Source organism: Mauremys mutica, chromosome 19 (assembly GCF_020497125.1).
Source record: "Mauremys mutica isolate MM-2020 ecotype Southern chromosome 19, ASM2049712v1, whole genome shotgun sequence".
Classification (NCBI taxonomy): Eukaryota; Metazoa; Chordata; order Testudines; family Geoemydidae; genus Mauremys; species Mauremys mutica.
In genome coordinates, this window is record NC_059090.1 from 13,450,774 (window position 1) to 13,472,708 (window position 21,935).

The window sequence follows — 21,935 nt, forward strand, 5'->3', positions numbered from 1 at the left end:
CTTCTAAATGAAGGAAGTTTACTCCCTAAATATTTATACAAGCTAGATTAATGTTTGCTTTCAGTTGTGCTGAAGTATAGCAAAATGTTTTCCCGGTGGCACTGTGCATGGACTCTCTCTTTGATTGGGTGCTTTGTAAATGAAGATTGTGTATCACGTTATATTGTATTTTATTATCTGAGAAAGCTACTGTCTCGTTATCAAATATATTGCTAGTTTAAGAGAAGAAGACTATAGTTACTGTAACGGTGTTAGTGTAGGAATAATTTTGCTATAGAAATTAAATTTTTATACCATCATGAAGAAAACCAACACTTCGTGAGTCCTTGGAGAATTTGATTTCTGGCTTTCAGCAGGAGTGACTCAGATATTTAACGTTGTAGGAATAGACTCTTACTTATTGCAGCTGGATGCTCCTTTGCCCCAAAATTCAAATAAATCTGGGAGACTTTGAGTAAAATACCCTTTCTGAGGTGTTATTTGGGAGAATGTAATTTAATGATGGGTGTAGCTCAGAAATGTTCAGAGATCCAGTCCAGATCAATACCTGACCTTTATCCAAACTATCTGAATCTCTTGAGTTTGTAAAATTGTGCAGAGAATCACCTAATGTCAGGCTTTTTTGATGAGATTAATGGTGTTTATCACCAGGGGCGGCTCTAGCCATTTCGCCGCCCCAAGCACGGCGGCACGCCGCGGGGGGCGCTGTGCCGGTCGCCAGTCCCGCGGCTCCGGTGGACCTCCCGCAGACGTGCCTGTGGAGGGTCCGCTGGTCCCGCCGCTCCGGTGGACCTCCCGCAGGCATGCTGGGGCCTGGAGCCGCCCCTGTTTATCACTTCTAGACAGGATGGAACCAAAGCAAAAAAGCACCTTTCTGGCAACAGTTTGGCAGTTATGTTTCTGTGCCTGGCCAGAATAATAAAGATTTGGTTTGCATGTTGGGAAAGGTTCATGTCTGTTCTATTTTTATCAGAATCAATTCACTCTTCCCTGCTTCTAAATCACCAGAAGCATCTAATGATTCATTCTCTGTCAGCAGCATGGACCAGGTAGGGGAGATCACTCATTCTTTGAGACCCAGACATAGGGTCCCTAGAAGCAGCGAAAGACAAACAGAGAATTAAAAATATATTTACTGTCTATAAAGGCCTTAAGCACGTTTTACTTTAAGCATGCAACTAGTCCCATTGAACTCAATGGTACCACTCTTGCCTAAAGCTACAGACATGTTGTATGGGCCATACTATCAGAGCGGATATCAGCAGTGGTGCGGAAGCCGCAGTCCCATTGGTATAAATGAGAGGAGGGTGCTGGCAGAGTGTTCTCTTTGATGGCCTTGTATCTTTGGAAATAACTCTCCCTATGGTCCAAAATAGCCCAAATCTGACGATCTTCTGCACACTATTGTTATTTCTTTGTGTTGCAGTAACACCTAGAATTTCCTGTCACAAACCAGAGCCCTGCTGTGCTAGGTGCTGTACAAAACACAGAACAAAATGATAAAAAATAGGCGGGGGGAGCACAAGCAAACAATGAGGCACAACTGAAATGGTATGTGAAAGTCATGTTTGTAAAACTCATCTCTTTTCCCAGACATTTGAAAATGGAGTGGTTGGGAGGAGGAATTATAAGCTTGGTGAATTGTTTGAGGAGGATTTGAGTTTTTAAGTTATTTGGTTTCAGTGGAGTTGTTAGCTGAAATTGTACTGCTGCACTTAAGCTGTATTTTTAAGTTACCTCAAGGGTGCCTAAAGCACATGGGGAGGAGTCCTTTTTACCTAAATAAAATAAAATGAAAAAAGGCTTAAGTGATTTGCTGGATCAGGGTCCCTATCTGACTGTTTCTCTTCAATCTCATTTCTTTGGAGAGAGCTTTTCAACCAGCTGGAAACAAATGTTGTCTCTTTCATTTTCCTGTTGGACTTGGGCTGTTAACATCCTCACCAAACATTTCTTGATCCTCAGTTCCAAGCACCTTAGAACAAAGTATCAGAGGGGTAGCCGTGTTAGTCTGGATCTGTAAAAAGCTACAAAGAGTCCTGTGGCACCTTATAGACTAACAGACGTATTGGTCTGACGAAGTGGGTATTCACCCACGAAAGCTCATGCTCCAATACATCTGTTAGTCTATAAGGAGCCACAGGACTCTTTGTCGCTTTTTAAAGCAAAGTGATGCTTTAGCTGCAATGATGAACATTTCTGACAGCCTAAGCTGGGGGAGGTGGCATGAGACCATCCCTGAGTACAATGCATAGACCCCAGTTGTCACATCACACCAGGGCCGGCTTTAGGAAGTGCGGGGCCCGATTCGAACAGTTTCGACGGGGCCCCGGCAGGGATGACTTTAAAAAAAACATGTGGGGCTTGTACTCACCGGGTGGCACTCCTAGTCTTTGGCGGCAGGTTCTTCACTCGCTCCGGGTCTTCAGCAGCACCAAAGGACCTGCCGCCGAAGTGCCGCCGAAGACCTGGAGCGCCGCCGGGTGAGTAAAAAATTAAAAAGGAGCCTCTAGCCAGGGAAGGGATTCTCAGCCACTTCCCCCTCTCTCCCCCACCCCGCGGCTCTGCCACTGGGCGCGGGGCCCTCTTAGGTGCGGGGCCCAATTCGGGGGAATTGGTGGAATTAGCCTAAAGCCGGCCCTGCATCACACCAGGGGATTTTCATTTTTTGTGACTACCCCTTTAGGTGCCTTTGAGATACCAGACAGGACAGCACCGAAAGAGGATATTTACTCATTGCAGATCCCTTGGCTAGTGTGTGCAGAATGATTGAATTACGTATTTAATTTATTTCACTGTTTAAATGGTTTGACATCGGTTTATCAGCTTTCGCTGTAACACCATGAGCCGATGGAGGAGTATCGCAGAAAGATGTATATCTGGAAATTAGCTTCAGTGACTATTTAGTTGGTCGATATGAATCAACACTTGTGTGTCTTTCTATCATGACTAATCTCAAAATAAAATAGTTAATGACATGATCTTTTTCATTCAAAGATGATGAGCCTGGAGGTCAGTTCTTGCTATTTACTCAGTGGCGCTTCCTCCGTTGACAGTGAGGCTGCATGTTCACAAGACACAGAACCTTGACTACACGAGGGTTCTTTAGCAAAGATGCTCCACTATTGCTACAGATCCACCACTGTTAGTGATGGTGGACACCTCCCGTGGCTGCCGAGATTTTTACCACCATGTCATTTAGACCTGCTCTGAGCTTGGTGAAACAGGGTATTAAAAATTCTGACAATCATTCCATACTAGTGAGTTATTCTGGAGCTAGCAGCTCTAGGGAGCTTTTGCTTAAAAAAACACCCCTAATGTAGATAAGGCTCTAATCCCTGTCAACATGTAGCCTCAGGGTCATCTAAGGGGTCTCTAAAGAGGAAGAAAAAACCCATTAGCTCAGCACTTTTGCATGGAGAGCTCATAATTCTATTAAGTGCTCCTGAAACCTATTTTAAAAAAAAAAGGTAAATGTTGTAAGGGAGGAGCACAGTTGTAAATTAAGTAAGTAAATAAATAAAACCCAGGAAGGTTAAGGGGTCAGAGCTTTAAAAGCTAACCGGCAGGCGCTTAAGGCACCTATAATAAAATGTGACTGCATGCAAGACGTTGTGGGAATATTTCATAATTCTGTGCTATATTCTTACCAGCCAAGAAATAGCGCTGGTAGAGAGAAGGGTAATTTCACTCATGACAGAGTTTTCTTGGTAAAGATATTTCATGAACAGGGTAAAGAAGAATGAATTAAAATTATGAGTCCAAATCTGGAGTAAATCTATCCATCGGGGAGTTACTCTGAATTTTCACTGGTGTTAGTGAGATCAGAATATGGTCCAGGCTGTCCTAAAAACAAAGTGTGAGACCTGATTCTATAGTATTGCTAACCCTGGGTATTATGAGTCAGCCCCCAAAAATCTCAAGTAGCTTAAAAATCATGAGGGTCGTTTTTTTTTAAATAATAAATTTTTCATTTTGCTTTCTGTTTTTTGAGATTTTCACATACTTGCATGGCTCCAGCCCTTAAATATCATGAGATTCATGATAAAATCTGGAGAGTTGGCAAGATAGAGATCCCTTGTCAGAAGCTGTGATAATAACAACACCTCCTGTCAGAGGATTTCACGGTGATTTATGCTCACAAATGATTTTCGTTAAGCCTGGCAACAACCCTTTGAGTTAGAGAAGTATTTAAAATCCGTATCTTGAAAAGGGGGAAGCAAAGGCATAAAGAGGCTAAGTCATCTGCCCAAGGTTATACATGATGTCCATGGCAAATTTGGGAGTAGAACTCTGATCTCTGAATTCTGACTACTGTGCTTCAGTTACAAGACCGTCTTCTCTTGTCTTAAGCATTAGCAGGGTGATAGAGAGCCTTGCTTTGCGAATCAGGGCTCTCGGAAATAAAAATAAAGAAGGAAATATCAAGGTTTAAAAAAAAATCATCCATCAAACTTCTTAGCATCTGCCAAAGAGAGAGGCCTGAATCTCCACTAGTGAAAAAATGTTAAAACGTCAGGCACTATATATCACTAGTGAAGCAAGGCTTAACTTGGCTTCCCACAGCCTCCCCTAGCATTATTATTATTATTTTCCTTGATTCGTTCTTGAACCTTGTTTAATTCCTACAGCTACCCAGATATGAATGAATAAATCCTTTTGATAAAGACCTAAGAATGTTGTTGCACTTTAAGAAAGCTAGGAGGGAAAATTGTTTTTAAATCAGCAACATTTGTATGCTATTCACTGTTCATACTTAGTAAAAAATTTATTCACTTGGCAGTTACCCAACTTGTTTCTATTCTGATTCTGTGTTCAGCTCATTCTCCTCCTGGGGACATCTAACCTTATATGTAATTACCCTACTGAGAAAGGGAAGTAGGTATAAATAACCATAACTTCCCTAACAACTAAATAGAGTTTGCAGTATCCAGGAGGCATCATCGTGTTGGCTACTGATGGGGAACATTTTTCCAGGACTGCATTTTGGTTAACTGATGGGGTATATCAGGGCAGATGATGAATTTCTCAACTCCCCTTCCTGCATGGTTGGGAAGCATGTACTGTACATGCAATGGTGATGGACACTAAAATAGTAGATATACAAACAGACAGACACGTAACAGTATATCCTTTGTGAAAATGTACGATCTCTCCAAACAAATGGGATGGTGAAAATGAGTATGACAGACTCTGAATATCTAACTTTAGTCCTTAATTAAAGTACCCTTCATCTGATTTGGTGGTCTGTACAGACGTTCACTTAGTGCCGGGAGAAATGTGTAACTATTTGGCTGCAGCTACTAGGAAAAGCATCTACCTACCGCCCCATGGAAGGGCGGCGGTGGTGATTTGATATATAAGCACTCTACAACAATTATCTTTTTTTTCTTTCACAAGGTTTGTCTAAGTCCCTTGGTCTCATTGAAGGCTACGGTGGGCGTGGTAAAGGTGGGCTTCCTGCTACCCTCTCCCCGGCGGAGGAAGAGAAAGCTAAGGGGCCACACGAGAAATATGGCTATAATTCCTACCTCAGTGAGAAAATTTCACTGGATCGTTCCATACCGGATTATCGTCCAACCAAGTAAGTATCTTTTATTATCAACATCTCAGAACCACTGGTGTGAACAATAAGCCAGCAGTGTTGGTTTCCTCCACAGAATCATAGAATGATAGGACTGGAATGGACCTCGAGAGGTCATCTAGTCCAGTCCCCTGCACTCAAGGCAGGACTAAGTATTATCTAGACCATTCCTGACAGGTGTTTGCTCTTAAAAATCTCCAATGATGGAGATTCCACAACTTCCATAGGCAATTTATTCCAGGGCTTAACCACCCTGACAGTTAGGAAGTTTTTCCTAATGTCCAACCTCAATTGCCCTTGCTGCAATTTGAGCCCATTGCTTCTTGTCCTATCCTCAGAGGTTAAGAAAAACAATTTTTCTCCCTCCTCCTTGTAACAACCTTTTACATACTTGAAAACTGTTATCATGTCCCCTCTCAGTCTTCTCTTTTCCAGACTAAACACACCCAATTTTTTCAATCTTCCCTCATAGCTCATGTTTTCTAGACCTTTAATCATTTTTGTTGCTCTTCTCTGGACTTTCTCCAATTTGTCCACACCCTTCCTGAAATGTGGAACCCAGGACTGAACACAATACTCCAGTTGAGGCCTAATCAGCGCAGAGTAGAGTGGAAGAACTACTTCTCCTGTCTTGCTTACAACGCTCCTGCTAATGCATCCCAGAAGGATCTTTACTTTTTTTGTAACAGTGTTACATTGTTGACTCATATTTTCTGTTATTCCCCCCCAGACACCTCAATTTGTAACGGGCCTACCCTGTCCTTGGTCTTCCTCTTGCTTTTAGTGTATTTGTAGAATGATCCATGATCTCAGTTGATGCTTTCTCCCTTCCTCCTTAACTCAGTCACTAGACAATGTTGTTCAATAGTGAACAATTTAATTGGTTGGGATTAAACCCAAGAGACTGTTTACCAGGACAAAACTTAATATATTGCTTGTAAAATTGTGGGTGGTAATGATAGGAGAGGCCAAGATCCACTCCAGGCAGCAGAGCCCTGCTCACTATGGTATCAGACACAGCTTTTCACAGATGTCTGTTGCTCTTGAGAATTGGGCAAAGAGCTTCTACTTCCTTTCCCTGCCAGCTCCTGAGTCCTGTTAGAGTGCTAGGAATAAACTATTGCTCCTGCACTATGCCTCACTAGCCTTCTAGCTGAGTCGGTCTGATGGGCATCCCTGCAGTGCCAGTCTGCACTGTGCTTTAATCCGCCCAGAGGATTTGCTGTTGTGGGGAAGAGAGGCCCTTCTCTCCCATCACCAAATGGATAGATGAGCAGTCTGCCTTTGCTGCACTCCTCAAGCACGCTAGCCCAGGGAATGAGAATTTAGTCCCAAGAATTGAACCCAAGGTAGTGCTGTACTGCACATTAAGTTTATGAATGGGATTACTGTCTCTTTGTTCTGTATTTGAACAGAGCCTAGCACAATGGCGTCCTGGTCCATGATAGGGACTCCTTCCTCGGTGCTGCAATAATACAAATAAATAATAATAATCTGATAGGGTTGCCTGTGACAGCAGGGGACTGGACTTGATGACCCAGGAGGTCTCTTCCAGTCCTATGTCCTTATGTTCCTATTAAGACGGTCACCAGATACTTAACTTGTAACACTGCCATTTGGCTTTGCATCTGCTGTCAGCTGCCTCCCTCACCAACTCCATGCTAGTTGTTCAACTACACAGTTGTAACAGAAGGGAGATATGAGGAAATGCCTAATGTAGGGGTCAAAAGAGCGATCTTTGCAGGTTAGGTGGATCCAAGTATTATTTATTTTATTTTCAGGTTTAGACTCTGTAGTCAGGATGGGATGTATTAGCAGGAGTGTTGTAAGCAAGGCACAAGAAGTAATTCTTCCACTCTACTCAGGGCTGATAAGGCCTCAACTGGAGTACCATGTCCAGTTCTGGGCACCACACTTTGGGCAAGATGTGGACAAGTTAGCGAAAATCCAGAGGAGACCAATGATTAAAGGTCTAGAAAATATGACATGAGGAAAGATTGAAATAAAAATGGGTTTGTTTAGTCTGGAGAAGACTGAGGGGGGACATAAGTCTTCAAATATGTAAAAGGTTATTATAAAGAAGAGGGTGCTAAATAGTTCTACTTAACCCCTGAGGACAGGACAAGTAATAGGCTTAAATTGCAGCAAAATAGATTTAGGTTAGACACCAAGAAAAACTTCCTAACTGTCAGGGTAGTTGAGCACTGGAACGAATTGGAGGTTTTTAAGAACAAGTTAAACAAACACCTGTCAGGGATGGTCGAGATAATACTTAGTTCTGCCTCAGTGCAGGGAACTGGCCTGGATGACCTATTGAGGTCCATTCCAGTCCTACATTTCTATGATTCTATATTAGAGCACAATTAGCTCATGGGGGAATGCTACTTCAGCACAGATGCTTTTAAATGGAGGCTCCAAATGTCTCTGAATGGCAATGTATTCTTTTTTCCAGATAAAGTTTAAGATTATAATGATGAGATATTACATTTACCTGCTAAGCACATAGAGAAGGGTAGACAAATGAGATGCCAATCATTTCGTTAAGAGTCTGGGAACAGACATTACAGGAGCTTATTTTTATTAAACTTAATTTTAGATATGTCTTACAGAATGTTCTCTGAAATTGGAAAGCGTCAGTTTGTCTGTGATGTCAGTGAAGGCTCCGATAAAATGTGTCTAGAAAGATTAAGACACAAAAGATATATATCCACATTCCATGTCATTAGGCTAGTGACAAAGATATTACTTGGAATCTGCAGACCACTGATAATCATGCGAAAAGGAGATACGGTTAAATACATACGGCATGCTGGGAAAGGGTTAAGGACTTAATGTCGTGGCAAGCTGAAGTCCTTTACTTGCCTGCATGTTGGATAAGTTTCAGGTAGCCACCAATGGTTTCCAAATCCCCCAGAACAATGAAAACAGAAATATTTAGGTGATTTTTTCAAAGGGACTGAAGCCGAAATCTCCCTTTGTGAAGGCACAATTTGCACTTGCATATTTGCATCAGCAAAATGAACTGCAGATGCACATCAAAGGATTTGCATCTCTAGCTACCTGATTACAAATCCTACTACACTGAAAACCCCTTGGAGGGGAGCCTTCTCTAACACCTGAATATGAGCTCCTTACACAAACTTTCCCATCCAGAATTCTTACCTCTAGCACAGCTACAGTTAATTTGTGAGTTGAGTTTGGGAATTAATGTTCTTTGAGATGTTGGGCGGGGGTGGTGGTGAATTCATTGACATTTTTAGCTTATCACAACTCCAGTTTATTCTTTTGCAGAAACAACAGTCACATCTGGTGTGTGTTATTTTGTATTTCCCTCCCACTGAGTTTTTGCACTTGTTACATACCGTATATGATTGTGGGACTCGGATAATATTTTGGGAGAGGGTTGATATGGGGCATTGTGGGGTACAGTAATTTTGTTTGTCTCTGTGAAGCATTCCATAGTATATTTTTGCACTTGGTTCTTCGTGGATTGAGTATCCTGGCATTGTAGGTGGGCGTTTTGTCTGGTTGGGGAGTGGTTATGACTTTGCTAGAGGATTTGGAAATTTTCATTTCCTCTCTTCCCTTCTTATTCCAAGATTTGTTCTCTATTTTCCTAATGCTCTTTTATTGCAGATTTTTATGAAGAGTTTTATAAAAACCATTTAAGTCAAGTGTCCTGGTCTCTGATTAAAATAGATTCAAGTCGAAGGAAATTAGCCTAAATGGATTTAAAATTGCGGCATTAGTAAGGAAAACTGTTTTAAAAAGCCCTGGCTGATAAGCATTATAAAGCAAGTATTAATTTTAAATATAACTGCAAAAACATACTTGGCTCTACTGGAGACTACTTGGCAATTATAATGCCCACAGACTCAAACTATTCATAGGTAGCAATTTGTGCTACTCAATGGCACTTGTTCTTCCTTTTGTTCTTTTGAGAAAAAGATAAAAAAGGAGTGCATGGCTTTCTCTGGAATAAAAGTAGCTCAGCTCCAGAGCTGAACTGTCCTCGGTTTTAAGAGTTTGGATTCCAGGTTTCAGTCTGGATCCCTTTCTGAAGGGAGGGTAATAACAGTAATGGATCACGTCAGGTATAAAACTGGCTTTGATGCCATGCAGACATCCTCAAGATAGCTCTGGTTGTGAACCTTCAATCCTGATCTTTTGCAACACTGATTCTTCTGATCCCAGTCACCTACTGAGCAAAAGCTGCTGGTCACGTCAATAAAGCATGCTATTATGAAGTGTAAATTACATCCACATAGAGGATAACAGCCTACTACTTCTGTCAGCTAATGGGGCAGTAGGCCTGAGTGGTCCGGAGAGTCTGTATTTTAGAGCTGAAGGTCTGAGGTTCAAATTCTGATGCTGGTGTGGATTGGTACATCAAGTAACAGCATACATGGTTTTGCATTACACACAAGTGAGTCTTGGATAAGGCCATTCAACTCATTTACACCTTTGACCTAAGATGAGATTGGCTTCTAGCCTCACATTCTATCTGGATAAGAGTCTTTTCCATTAGCTCAGAAGTGTTCAAAGTGCTACCCAGAGGCTCCATGTGACCCACAATGCCCTGAAATGCAGGCCAGGTTTACACTCTCGTTATATGTTCTTGTGTGTAACTGGTGCTGAAGGAAAAAGCTGGCTGTTTGCAGGTTTTATTGCTGATAAATGCAAATAAGATGTAGCCTTGGGGCTCCTGGTGGATTGCCACTGTGGTGCATTGTGATGCTAAATTTGTGCACTTCTGCTTTAAGCAGTGATGCTGTGATGCATGAACACTCTGATTTAAGAGAACACAACACCCTCCTAAATTTACTGGAAAGTAGGAATTGCTAGACTGGATCAGACCAATGGCCCATGTAGACCAGTATCTTGTCTCTGAAAGTGGCCAGCAGCAGATGCTTCAGAGAAAGGTTCAAGAAACCATACAATGGACAGTTGTGAAACCATCTGCCTATCGGGTATATTTCTTCCTCACCGCTGTTAGTGAGTGCCCTAAACCATATGGGTTTATATCCCTAATTTATATATATTTTTTATCCCGCCTAATATAACTATGTGGAGTTCTCATTATCTAGATAAATGTCTAATACCTTTTTGAATCCTAATTAATTCTGGTTCAGTGGTATTTTGGCATGGGAATTAAGACTAGATTTAAGAAAAACAATACCCACACGTGTTGTATGTGTCCAGAACTGAGACAAGTTGGGTGAAGGTGAAGTACTCCTACTGTATAGAGTCTCCGAACATCTGTTGTTAGCATGATGACACTGTTAAAGCCAACGGAATATGTTAAAGTGAAGGGAAAAAATCCATAGGTAAGGAAGGAGAAAAAAGCATATAGCTTGTTTTTTTTTTAATTATTCTGAGTATTTCCTCTTTAATGGAACACTCTGCTCCACTGGTGAGCTGCCATGTGGTCCTTGCAGGAGATAGGTAAGGCATGGCACAGATAGACTTGTGTCTTTTCCCATATGCAGCTGTTTGAGCTTGTATGGAGTAGAATGGAATGAGCAGGAGAAGTGGAGCATCATCCACAGTTATTTTCTAATAAATGTCCAATGACATATCAGTGGCACTAATTATTGTAATCATTCCGAGTAACGGGTTCATGGTTTGAGTCACAGCCATTACCCTCAGTTCTCCCCCTGATTCTGAGTCACCAACACAGTTCATTTCTGTAGCTGCCTTTCCTGATAGTCTGTGAATAATGGGCTCTTTGCCATCATTTGACGTCATACGCTTTTATTCCTGTGGGCTTTGCTGCAGCTCTTGGGCTCCAGGCATTTCTCCGAGTGGAAGATGGAAGAAGGCACAGAGAGTTTAAGAGGTTAAGGGAAGCTTTTTTTCTTCAAACTGGCATCTTGGTGAAGGTGAAGCATGTTGCAGTAGGTGTTTTGGCTCTAGCTGCAACTTGAATGCAGATGTTCCAAGATTGGTTCTGTGTGCTAGGTATACCAGTGTGTGAATGCGTTGCCGTTCTCAAGCAACCCCTCGCCTCCATTTCCCCCTTCGAGGGGCTCCTTAAATAAACACCACACAGGCTTTTTATCCTTCTCCCCAGGTCTCATTTATTGACACAAAACAGAAAACAAAACTCTTCTTTCCCAGTTGAACTTCTGAAACTCTTCCCTGCTTTGGCAGGCCACTCTCAGCTCTACCGGGCTAGAATCTTTTCTTATTCCTGTGGTGTCTTGCTCTCTGTTTACTTATAAAATAAAGTCTCCTCAAGTCTGTGTACTTACCCTCTTAGCAGGGCTCCTCCCAAGCCTTTCCCATCTGTAGTCTCGATCCCAACTCCTAGGACTGGCTGGAACGTACTCTTTCCTAGCAGCCTATGATCTCTGTTGGGGTGTGCCTCCTTAGTAATCAGGGTTTGCTCGACCCAGGCAAGCCACCCTGTTACACAGTATTCATTGTCTGATTGATAGTCAGAAAATAAAATCAGGTTTGGATCTGGCCGAGATAGGTAGTATTGAAAACCAGATTCCATGGCAACTGATTTCAAAACATTATGATGAGCTGGTTTTTAAAAAAAGTAAATATAATTTTTCCTGGGCATTTAAAAATAGTGTGTCATTTTTTGATTTTGTTTCTTCAAAATTCCATCAGCAATTTTTGATTCTTGAAAAATTTCAACTGGCTCTGTAGCTGGTTGAAACCCCCAATGTTTTCAACAAGGTTTTGCTCAAAAATCAAATTTTCAATGAAAAATATTGTAGAAAATTTTAAACTAATGAAATTTCAGCCGGTTTAATTATCATGCAGTTGTTAATGCAAACTGTTGATAGGCATTAATTTAACTAAGCGTTAGCTATATCTTGACAGGTTCAAGTCCTCAGTAGGATGGCCCTGGAATACTAAGCTAAGGCTGTAGCAGACTCATTAATCGGTCTTGGTACCACTAGATGGGACAGCTCCTTGTGTTTAGCTAGCGTTCATGAGATGAGGCTGAGGGGGAAGAGAGCACATTTTTTACCTTTACTTCATTCAGAATTGCAAGAATGACATTTGCCAGGGAATGGAGCTTCAAGGCCTTTTCATCGCAATCTTTGTTGTTCATTGCAAACAATAGAAAGAACTCTCTTGACCTCTATCTCGTTCTCGCATTGCATTCTGATAACTCTTATGAAGGTTTTGTGCTACTCTACATGCATATAGTAGCAAGCAAAAGCATTGCAAGGCACAGTAATTTTTCTCCTACAGTCAAATGCAATAAAAAAAATTTTTTGCAAGGAGTGCAGGAAAGCCTAATCAGGGAGAAGACGCTACAGCATTTACAGGATGTAAAAGCCCATTTAATTTTCATCTGGAGCTGTGCAAAACAGGACCTCTGCATTTTCAAGCATCATACACTTAGTCAGAGCAAAGTAAATAGAAGAGCCAAGTTTATAGCTCCCCTCACCCCCTCCAACAGCACTGAGGTAGACTCTGATTTATTGAAAACTGTGTTAAAATTACAAGCTATTACATTACGCGTAATGGCTATTCTGGTCCCGATTGCAGGCTACGGGGGTTCTGTAGGGAAGTGTGTGAACTGGGTTTTCAGCAGCCAGTCTGCAAAGAGCCAGCCAAGAGCAAGTTGTGGTGAGTTGTGCATCACTTCCTTACAGAGAAGACTTGTTTTTTCTCTCGATTTTTGTTTGTGCATGTTAGGGTTATGGGTTCTAAGAAATAAAGTAGTGTCACGTCGTAACCTTCCAAAAAGAGTATTTTATGTTCTTATCTAACTATCCTGTGGATATGCTATGAACTTAACATAGACAATGGAGGGAACATTGGAAAGGTCACCCTAAGATCAAACTGTTTCAGCTTTTGCATGTACTTCTTCCAAATATTTCACAGCTGATCTCACTTCAAGGCATTTCTTGGGGACAAACGGTGGAATCAAATACAAAGCTTTGGCAGAAAAGGAGCAGGTTGGGCATTGGCAACTATACATTGTTATCCAAATGCTGATTGCTACTGGAAATATCAGAGTTGTGTGAGTAGAGCAGGGGTTCTCAAACTGGGGGTCGGGACCCATCAGGGTATCGCGAGGCTATTACATGAGGGGATCATGAGCTGTCAGCCTCCACCCCAAACCCTGCTTTGCCTCCAGCATTTATAATGGTGTTAAATATATGAACAAGTGTTTTAAATTGATGGGGGGGGGCTTGCACTCAGAGGCTTGCTGTGTGACAGGGGTCACCAGTACAAAAGTTTGAGAACCCCTGCAGTAGAGGGATATTTGCTGCTCCCCGATGTATTCTTTTAGAACTCTGGTGATGCATATAAGGAGGGCCACATATTACAGACTTCAGTGCAGATCCTTTGCTGGTGTCAATTGGGGTGGGTCTATTGATTTCAGTGGTGCCATATGCCTATTTACACCAGCTGAGTCTGTGACCCTTACTTAGACTCTGAATGCTGACTTAAACACTGAAGGTTTTCCATATTTATCCGTTCTCTGTGATTGCCAGAGCAGATTTGCTCCTTACCAAATGCTAGTCTCACAAACTCAACTTGAGATCTGAAAACCAGTATGGGTTCTTTCCTTCTCATGCATCATCACCAGCAAATAATGCCCTCATTTTCACATGCAAATGCAACCAGAAATCAGAGCACATTTTGATTTTCAATCTGCCTCTTAAATAAAGATGCCACAGTTAGAATTTAGCGGCTTCTTTTGTTGATTATGCACAGGGCACAGAAGCATGCAGCTTTCTCTTAGGTTACCATGTTGGCTCTGCAGCACTGATGCTAATACAATCTTTATATTAAATAAGTAGCAGTATTTTATCTTTGTTCTTAAATGTATCCAAATGTGTGTGCATGTGGAGAAAGTTACTAGATTTTCAATAATTCCTGTTTGAACAATATGTGCACACAAACTCTTTAAAAAATTTGACACTTGTAATTGGTGTTGGTACTACCTGTTTTTCATTTGTAACTTCGGGCTATATACATTAATGTTCGGCGTTAGTTCTGAGACCTGATTATTTGAACTTGTATATAACCCCATGTAAAGTGAATAAAATTTAAAGATCATCACATAACTAGAGGTTTTTATTTCGGGCTTTATAACACCTTGTAGATAAAAACAAATCCTTAGTTTTAAAATCTGAATATAGCAATGGATAGAGAGCAGGTAAAAATAAAATGAGCCTTTTTGTTTGAAATTGGGAGTTCATTGTCCAGCTTGTACCATTATTTTTCAACCAGAATTTTATACATATGTGTCCAAAGATACTATATTTGGCAAATCTGTATGTGTATTACTGCCAGCTACAGGATGGAATCAGAATTGCTTTAACTATGGGTTTTAAGCCCTCCACTGCTAACAAGTGCTGGAAGGTCTCCTTTAGCTTAGTTGGTAGACGACGGCTTTTGGAATAAGAACCTCTGGGTTCTGTTTCCATGTCTGTGATGAAATTGTGTGTGGTCATGATGTGCAGCATGAGTAATAACTTTGAAAAGTTTTGGGAAGACATGAATTTTCATTTACTTAAAAATATATATACAAACACAGATAGACAGATATCTTATGCACAGTAGATATCACTAATGGTCAATTTTCTGATGAGTACTAGGGCTAGTCTACACTTACCTGCCGGGTCGACGCGGTGAGTTCGACTTCTCGGAGTTCGAACTATCGCGTCTGATCTAGACGCGATAGTTCGAACTCCGGAAGCGCCGCGGTCGACTCCAGTACTCCACCACTGCAAAAGGCGGTGGCGGAGTCGACCTTGGAGCCGCGGACTTCGATCCCGCGGCGTCTGGACGGGTAAGTAGTTCGAACTAGGGTACTTCGAGTTCAGCTACGCTATTCACGTAGCTGAACTTGCGTACCCTAGTTTGACCCCCGCCCTTAGTGTAGACCTGCCCCTAGTTACTGACAACAACAACCAATGTTTCTTACTTCTTAAACATTTCATAGCAGAATGGTGCCACGAAGTCTCAGATTATCAAAACAAATGTTATTTTTACAAAACATACTATAGAACATTTACTAACAGAGGACCTGATTCAGTTAAATTAAGTGCTTCAGTGCAGTGCTGAATAGGGATAGGATTAGTCATGTGCTTGAAGTTAATCACATGTTGATACGCTTTGCTGAATCTGGTGCATGACCAGAAGTTACTATATTATCATAAACAAATACAACTAAACTATAATTGTGAAAATAAATGAACGTATACGTTGTGATATTTAGTTTTACTTTTCTTAAAATTGTGCTTGTTCATTTACTTTCAATTCATAAAATTCAGTGACTGTATTTTTTCCAGTCATTAATATATTTTGGCAAAGTGTGTATGTGGGGTGGAGGCTGTAATTGTTGTTGGTAACTCCATAATGACTCTGGTGCCTTCATTACTGGTTTCTACTTGTTTTGCAATAACATAATTATGGGAACATCTTACAAAAATAATCTTATTTTGTATGTTTTGTTTTTACATATTGCTCAGGAGATCATTTCTCGGAACATAACTGCTCCTATTTAGTAAATAATGTGCACTTTAAAATGTCCCTATATACTTGTATAGTTAAATTATAATGCATATTTCAGTACTTCCTTATTTTATAATTTGTCACATAACTTAAATATTACTGTGTGCTGCAAATAAAATAGGTACATTAAAATGCAAATTTCATGGGGAAATCTTTCAAATATATCTTGCTTAAACCTCTAATCTATTTACCTAATTTTTAAACATTTTCCTTATAACATTTGCTAAAGATCAGAGATACAATATTTGCCTGAATACATGCGTTCTGAATTCTTTAAGCATTCAGCTATCCGTGTACCATCCTATTTTAAGCCATTTAAGAGTATGTTTGTGTGGAGAAAGAGGTTCTACTTTTCCCTCTACTTCATAAATTATGTAATTGATTTTCTATTGATAACTCTTTTTACAAGAAGACGTGCGACTGAATCAGCAAAATACAAACTAAAATAAGCTTCCACATCAGAGAATGCAGCATGATTAGGAAAGTCATCATGAATAGCAGTCTGAAGGTTTTCTTTCTTTTAAGCCTGTTCATAATCTTTGCAGATGAAAATGAGAATCAATTAATATCCTGAGTAAACCTGATATGTGTGCAGAGCAAGTGAATTGAACATTCTTCAGATTGATAGGTTTAATTTATGGAATTAATGCGTATCTATAGTTTAGGGAGAATTCTGCGTAGATTTGAAGACAGCAAACAATAAAGATGCTGTAGTAGTTCATACATGTGCAACAATGTATTACAGGGGGAAAAAGTGAGAACTGGATTAGAGAACATAAAACAAGCATGGTCACACATGCAGACATATGCACCTGCATGCAATAAAAGCCCAGTCAACAGGTTAAAAGAAGATTTGAGCATGATTTATAACGTGTATTATATTTCGGCTATTGTGCTTTGCAGTCTGATCATGACAAAAGCATTCTGCCCAATCAACTCCGCATTGGATATTGATGTGTAAGAACTCATCTCCCATGGCTTCACAGCTGTATCAATAAAACATATAGAAAAGTGCAAACAAATTATGTCTATACTGAAAAGGGTCTCCTACTAATGAAGGGCCCAAAACAAAATAACCAATGCAAATATCTTTGAACACTGGGGAAGTTGTAATCCAGATTCCTGTACTGTATCTGGTTTGGACACTTCTATATCTTGTGTCCCGGTGGTTGAATACTGTTTGAGCTGAAAATCTCCTAAACTCTTAATTGGCCTCATTGATGTATGTGTATAGTATGCACGTTGTATTTGGTATGCATCAGATATATACCCAACTATTCATTGTATATCCAAATAACAAATATGAATCTGTACAGCCACTGAGAAGAAAACTTGCCTCTACTATGGCTAGTTAGTCCCTCAGTTACAATGGCAACAAATGTGCATGTTTTGTATTTTTAAAAATGTGTGGGATTTACATAAACGCCTACTCAAGTTAGGCACCTGGGGCCAGATGTTCTAAAGTATTTATATGCCTGAAGATATTAATAGGTGCCTAGTGGGGCACTTAAAGTGGTACTTAACTCATTTAGGTGCTTTTAAAATCCCTGCCAACAGCTCCAAATAACTATTGAAATCTGTACAACCATGCAGTTCTCAGTTCTCTAGCAGCGCTGAGCCAAATTCATCAGTCTAAGGCCTGGTCTACACTAGGGGCGGGTATCGATCTAAGATACGCAACTTCAGCTACGTGAATAGCGTAGCTGAAGTCGACGTATCTTAGATCGATTTACCTCGGGTCCTCACGGCGCGGGATCGACGTCCGCAGCTCCTCTATTGACTCTGCTACCGCCGCTCGCTCCGGTGGAGTTCCGACGGGGAGCACGTTCGGGGATTGATATATCGCGTCTAGATGAGCCATGATATATCGATCCCCGAGAAATCGATCACTACCCACCGATATGGTGGGTAGTCTGGGCGTACCCTAAGCATCCCTGGGAAGTAGGATAGTGTTATCCCCATTTGACACTTACACTGAGTGGTAGCCTTACAATACCTCTCCCCTCCAACCCTGTGCCTTGCCTTTTTCCTGGTGGGGAAAAAAATAACCAGCCAAATTCAACCCGTGAGTAACTTCATTAGGCTAGGGAAGTTATTCTGGGTTTACACCTATGTCACTGAGAGCAGACTCTGTCCCAATGGAGTTTTTGCAGGGATGAATCTTGCCTATTATTTTTAGAACAGGAAAATCAGAGGAAGCATGGTGTCTGAGAATTTAGAACAAGGAGATCAGGAGTCAGAACTCTTGAGATCTCGTTCTGACTCTGCCATTAATTAATGGTATGATTTTAGGGAAGTCACTAGACTGCTCCATCCCTCATTTTCCCCAAATGTGAAAGGGGGCGAGGGAATACCTTTTAAGAGTTAATTATTAATTAACTAATAACTAACCTTAACTAATGTTTGAAGAGTGTTTGCAGATCCTTGGAATGTCTGTAGAAGAACAAAGTATTATTATCACCAACCACAGCATTTCTATTTGCCAGCTGTCATCCCAAAGCAAGCTTACACAGGTACCGTCTCATTAAACTGTGCTTTTGTGATGCAATATGGTTATGATGAGCTGATAGTGATGTATGAGATGAGGTGCGAGAAATGGAAATATTTGTGTGGATCATGTCAAGACTGGCTTCCGTGGGTTGATTCTGTTTTTTAAAGACTTTTTCGATTTCAGATTCCACGAGGCAACAAATTGAAAGCTTGCCAAGTACTGCTCAGCAACACCACAGTGGTACAGACTCACCAGTTCGATGATAGATATTAAGTGAATTTATATGAAAACTTCTACAGACACTAGTAAAAGGCAAAAATTAATCTCACCAGTCCTAAAATCACCCTCTAGGCAGTCTAATGTGGATCCATTATTAGAGAAAAGAATTATCTATGAACTCAGTTATTTCTTTTAAATTTATCATTTTTATAATACCTATCACAGCAATGGTATCATTCCTCACGCTATTCCAGGCCATGCAAACTTTATAGTCACCTACTTTATACATTTGTCCTTACCGCATACAGGATAGGTTACAAAATTACATGCCCACTAGGATAAGAAGTTCTTATAATAATGTTATATACAAATAATTGCACTTTAAATTTGACAGGCAAAGATTCCAGCAGTTGTATATTGATCTGCACAGCAAAGAGGCAATGAGCCGCTTTTCACTAAACTCCCACCAGTATCAAGTGCTAACCTAGAGTAAATGAACTGGGATTCTCAGGCACCATATTACATTTAAATGACATGATGAACATCTGATGTGCCCAACAGAGAATGTCAAAGCTTAGATTTGTTCAATTGACACTTCCATAGATCTCAAAGCACTTTAAAGTAAAAGTCTCAGAAAACCGCTTTGTGTTCAGTCAATACTCTTCCCACCTTACTGGTGAGTACACTAATGGGACGCAAGACCTCCAATAAACTGAGCCAGGAAGCATGTTCGACAGTTCAGTAAAAAAGCCAGGAACAGAATTTGGAAGTACTGGCTCCAAGACTTCAGTGTTGCAGCCCAGTCCTGCAAGGTGCTGAGCGCTTTCATCTTCCAATTAAGTCAAACGGGAGCTGAGGGTGCTTAACTCTCTATAGCATCAAGGCACATTTTTGTAAAGTATTGTACGCAGACCTTCATCAAGACCACTGGCTATTTTAAGTGCTTATTTTCAAAATTGCATGTGTGTATTCAGCTATTTTCTGATAGAGCATTTTTCATACTTCTTTAAAAAATTCTCATCTGTAACCCCAGTCTGAGAATTAAAAGTTGTCTAGTGATTTAAGTCTAGAATCCTGGGTTCTGTTCCTCCATACCAGTGACCTGGGGGTTAACCACTTAATTTTTGTGCGTCACAGTTTAAAGGGCTAATAATGCTAACCTCAGATGGGGGGTTGTGGAACTTAAATAATTAATGTCTTAATTAAAGGGGACGAAGGCTGCGGTTAAACTCTTGAGTGAGACTCTGGGCTTGTTAATACACCAGGAGCTACAGCAGCGCAGCTAAAGAGATGTAGGTATCCTACTGTCATGCCAGAGTGTAGACACTTCTTACAGCAATGGTGGAAGGTTTATCTCTGTCATTGCAGGTAATCTAAGATAGAGTGACGGAAGCATTGTTCCATCAACCTTGCTGTGTCTGCACTGGGGCTTAGGTTGGCATAGCTGTGGTGTGCAGGGGTGTGAATTTTTCACATCCCCGAGCAACATAGCTATGCCCATCTAAACTTTAAATGTAGACCTGTCCTCATAAGATGTAAGTTCAATTCCCAGCTCTGCCACAGACTCCCTGTGTGGCCACGGATAAGACAGTTTGTCTGTATGCCTCAGTTTCCCATGTGAAAAACAGGGAAAATAAATCTTCCCTACTTTATAGGGATGCTGGGAGGATAAATTCATGAATTCCTATGAGGTACTTTGATGTGCTGATGGGGGCCACCTATGGACAGAGATTGCTGAATAGTGAAAGAGACTTTGGCAGGTATAATTAATAATACATCTTTTTACATATAGAATGTTCTCTTCCTTCATGCATTTGTTCATGGTCAAGTATGAATCTATATTAAATGAAAAGCTGCATGCTTTTCTGTTTCCTGCTCTGAGAATGACCTGCCATCTCTTGGGCAAGTCACGTAGCCTTGCTGTGCCTCAATTTCCTCCTCTGTAAAATGGAGGTAATAATTCGTGCTTCATTGAGGCTTAAAGTTGCACAGTCTTGTTAGATCCTCAGAATTAATATTCTAATTTGCCCAAAATACCAGTACTCTCAGTAATTAGTATTAGGTAGCAATTATTCTAAGTGATTGTCGTGAATGCATATGCACATCTGGTGAGCTATCATATGATGGACCTTTACCAGCTGATGTGGGGTATCCTCTCCCTTTTTTATTTAATGTTTCCATGGTGTTTTGGAATTTTGGCATCCTAGCTGGTTTTTCTGTTGGGCACTGACTCTACAATGGTTGAATGCTGGTGTTTACCACTGAATATAAATGGTTTGCACAATGCTCCAAGTGCTTCAAAAGAGAATGCTTCGCAGATGATTTCTCCTCATGGGCAGGGCTGTGTCCATTTCTCATCCATTGGAAGGATTATTAAATTTGCCTATAGCCCCAGAATGTGTGGACTGTTGTAAACATTGCTAATTCTGTTTGCTAGAGTCAGGGTTGCTGGCAGTCTGCTGGGTAGGTGGAGAGACGACGCATGGATGTGTGTTTAAATAAAAAAGTTTGTATAGACAAAGGTATTAAAATGTCATGGCTTGTATGGGAGTGTTGATGATGCAAGGATGATGCATCTCTGTTGCCCTATGCTGCTTTATGGGATGGGAAAATTGCACCATGAATTCTCTCTCCCTTCCCATTGCTCCCATGCATGCCAGGCCAGCTAGCCCTATTTAAGATGAACAATCTCTTCCTTGCCTCTATGGTAGAAGATTGGCTGGCTTGTGAGTTACTGAATCAACATGGGGCCATAGGGTGCAGAAATTGTCTGTAGTGGCACCCAGTACCAGATTCTTCAGAAGAAAGTGCAAACAAAACTCTAGTGGCTAAGTTTGGAATAATTGTAGAAGTGTCTCATTAACTTCCACCTGTTTAAAATTGGCTTATGCCCTGCAGCCTGAGGATTTATATCACTTATAATTAAATGTAACTCTGGCTGTTCTTATTAATCATATAAATGTCTAATCTCTTGACCTCACTGGTCTCTAGTGGCAAGGAGTTCCACATGTTAATGAAGCATTGTTTTTTAAAGTATTTCTTTTCACCAGTTTTAAATTTGACTGTCTTTCGGTTTCATTGCTTGCCCTTTTGTTCTCTTAATAGTAGGTTGTGTAATTTGGATCAACCAATCCTTACAAT

The 21,935-nt window shown here is 40.8% G+C and overlaps 1 protein-coding gene across 1 annotated transcript in view; it reads left to right on the forward strand.

Annotated features, from left to right (window-relative positions):
• The window catches only part of GALNT17 (polypeptide N-acetylgalactosaminyltransferase 17), a 277,593-nt gene that overhangs the window by 66,583 nt on the left and 189,075 nt on the right, over positions 1 to 21,935 (forward strand). The window contains exon 2 of the mRNA XM_044993352.1: positions 5,401 to 5,584. Within this exon, the coding sequence (XP_044849287.1) occupies positions 5,401 to 5,584 (184 nt within the window). The remainder of the gene's footprint in view (positions 1 to 5,400; positions 5,585 to 21,935) is intronic.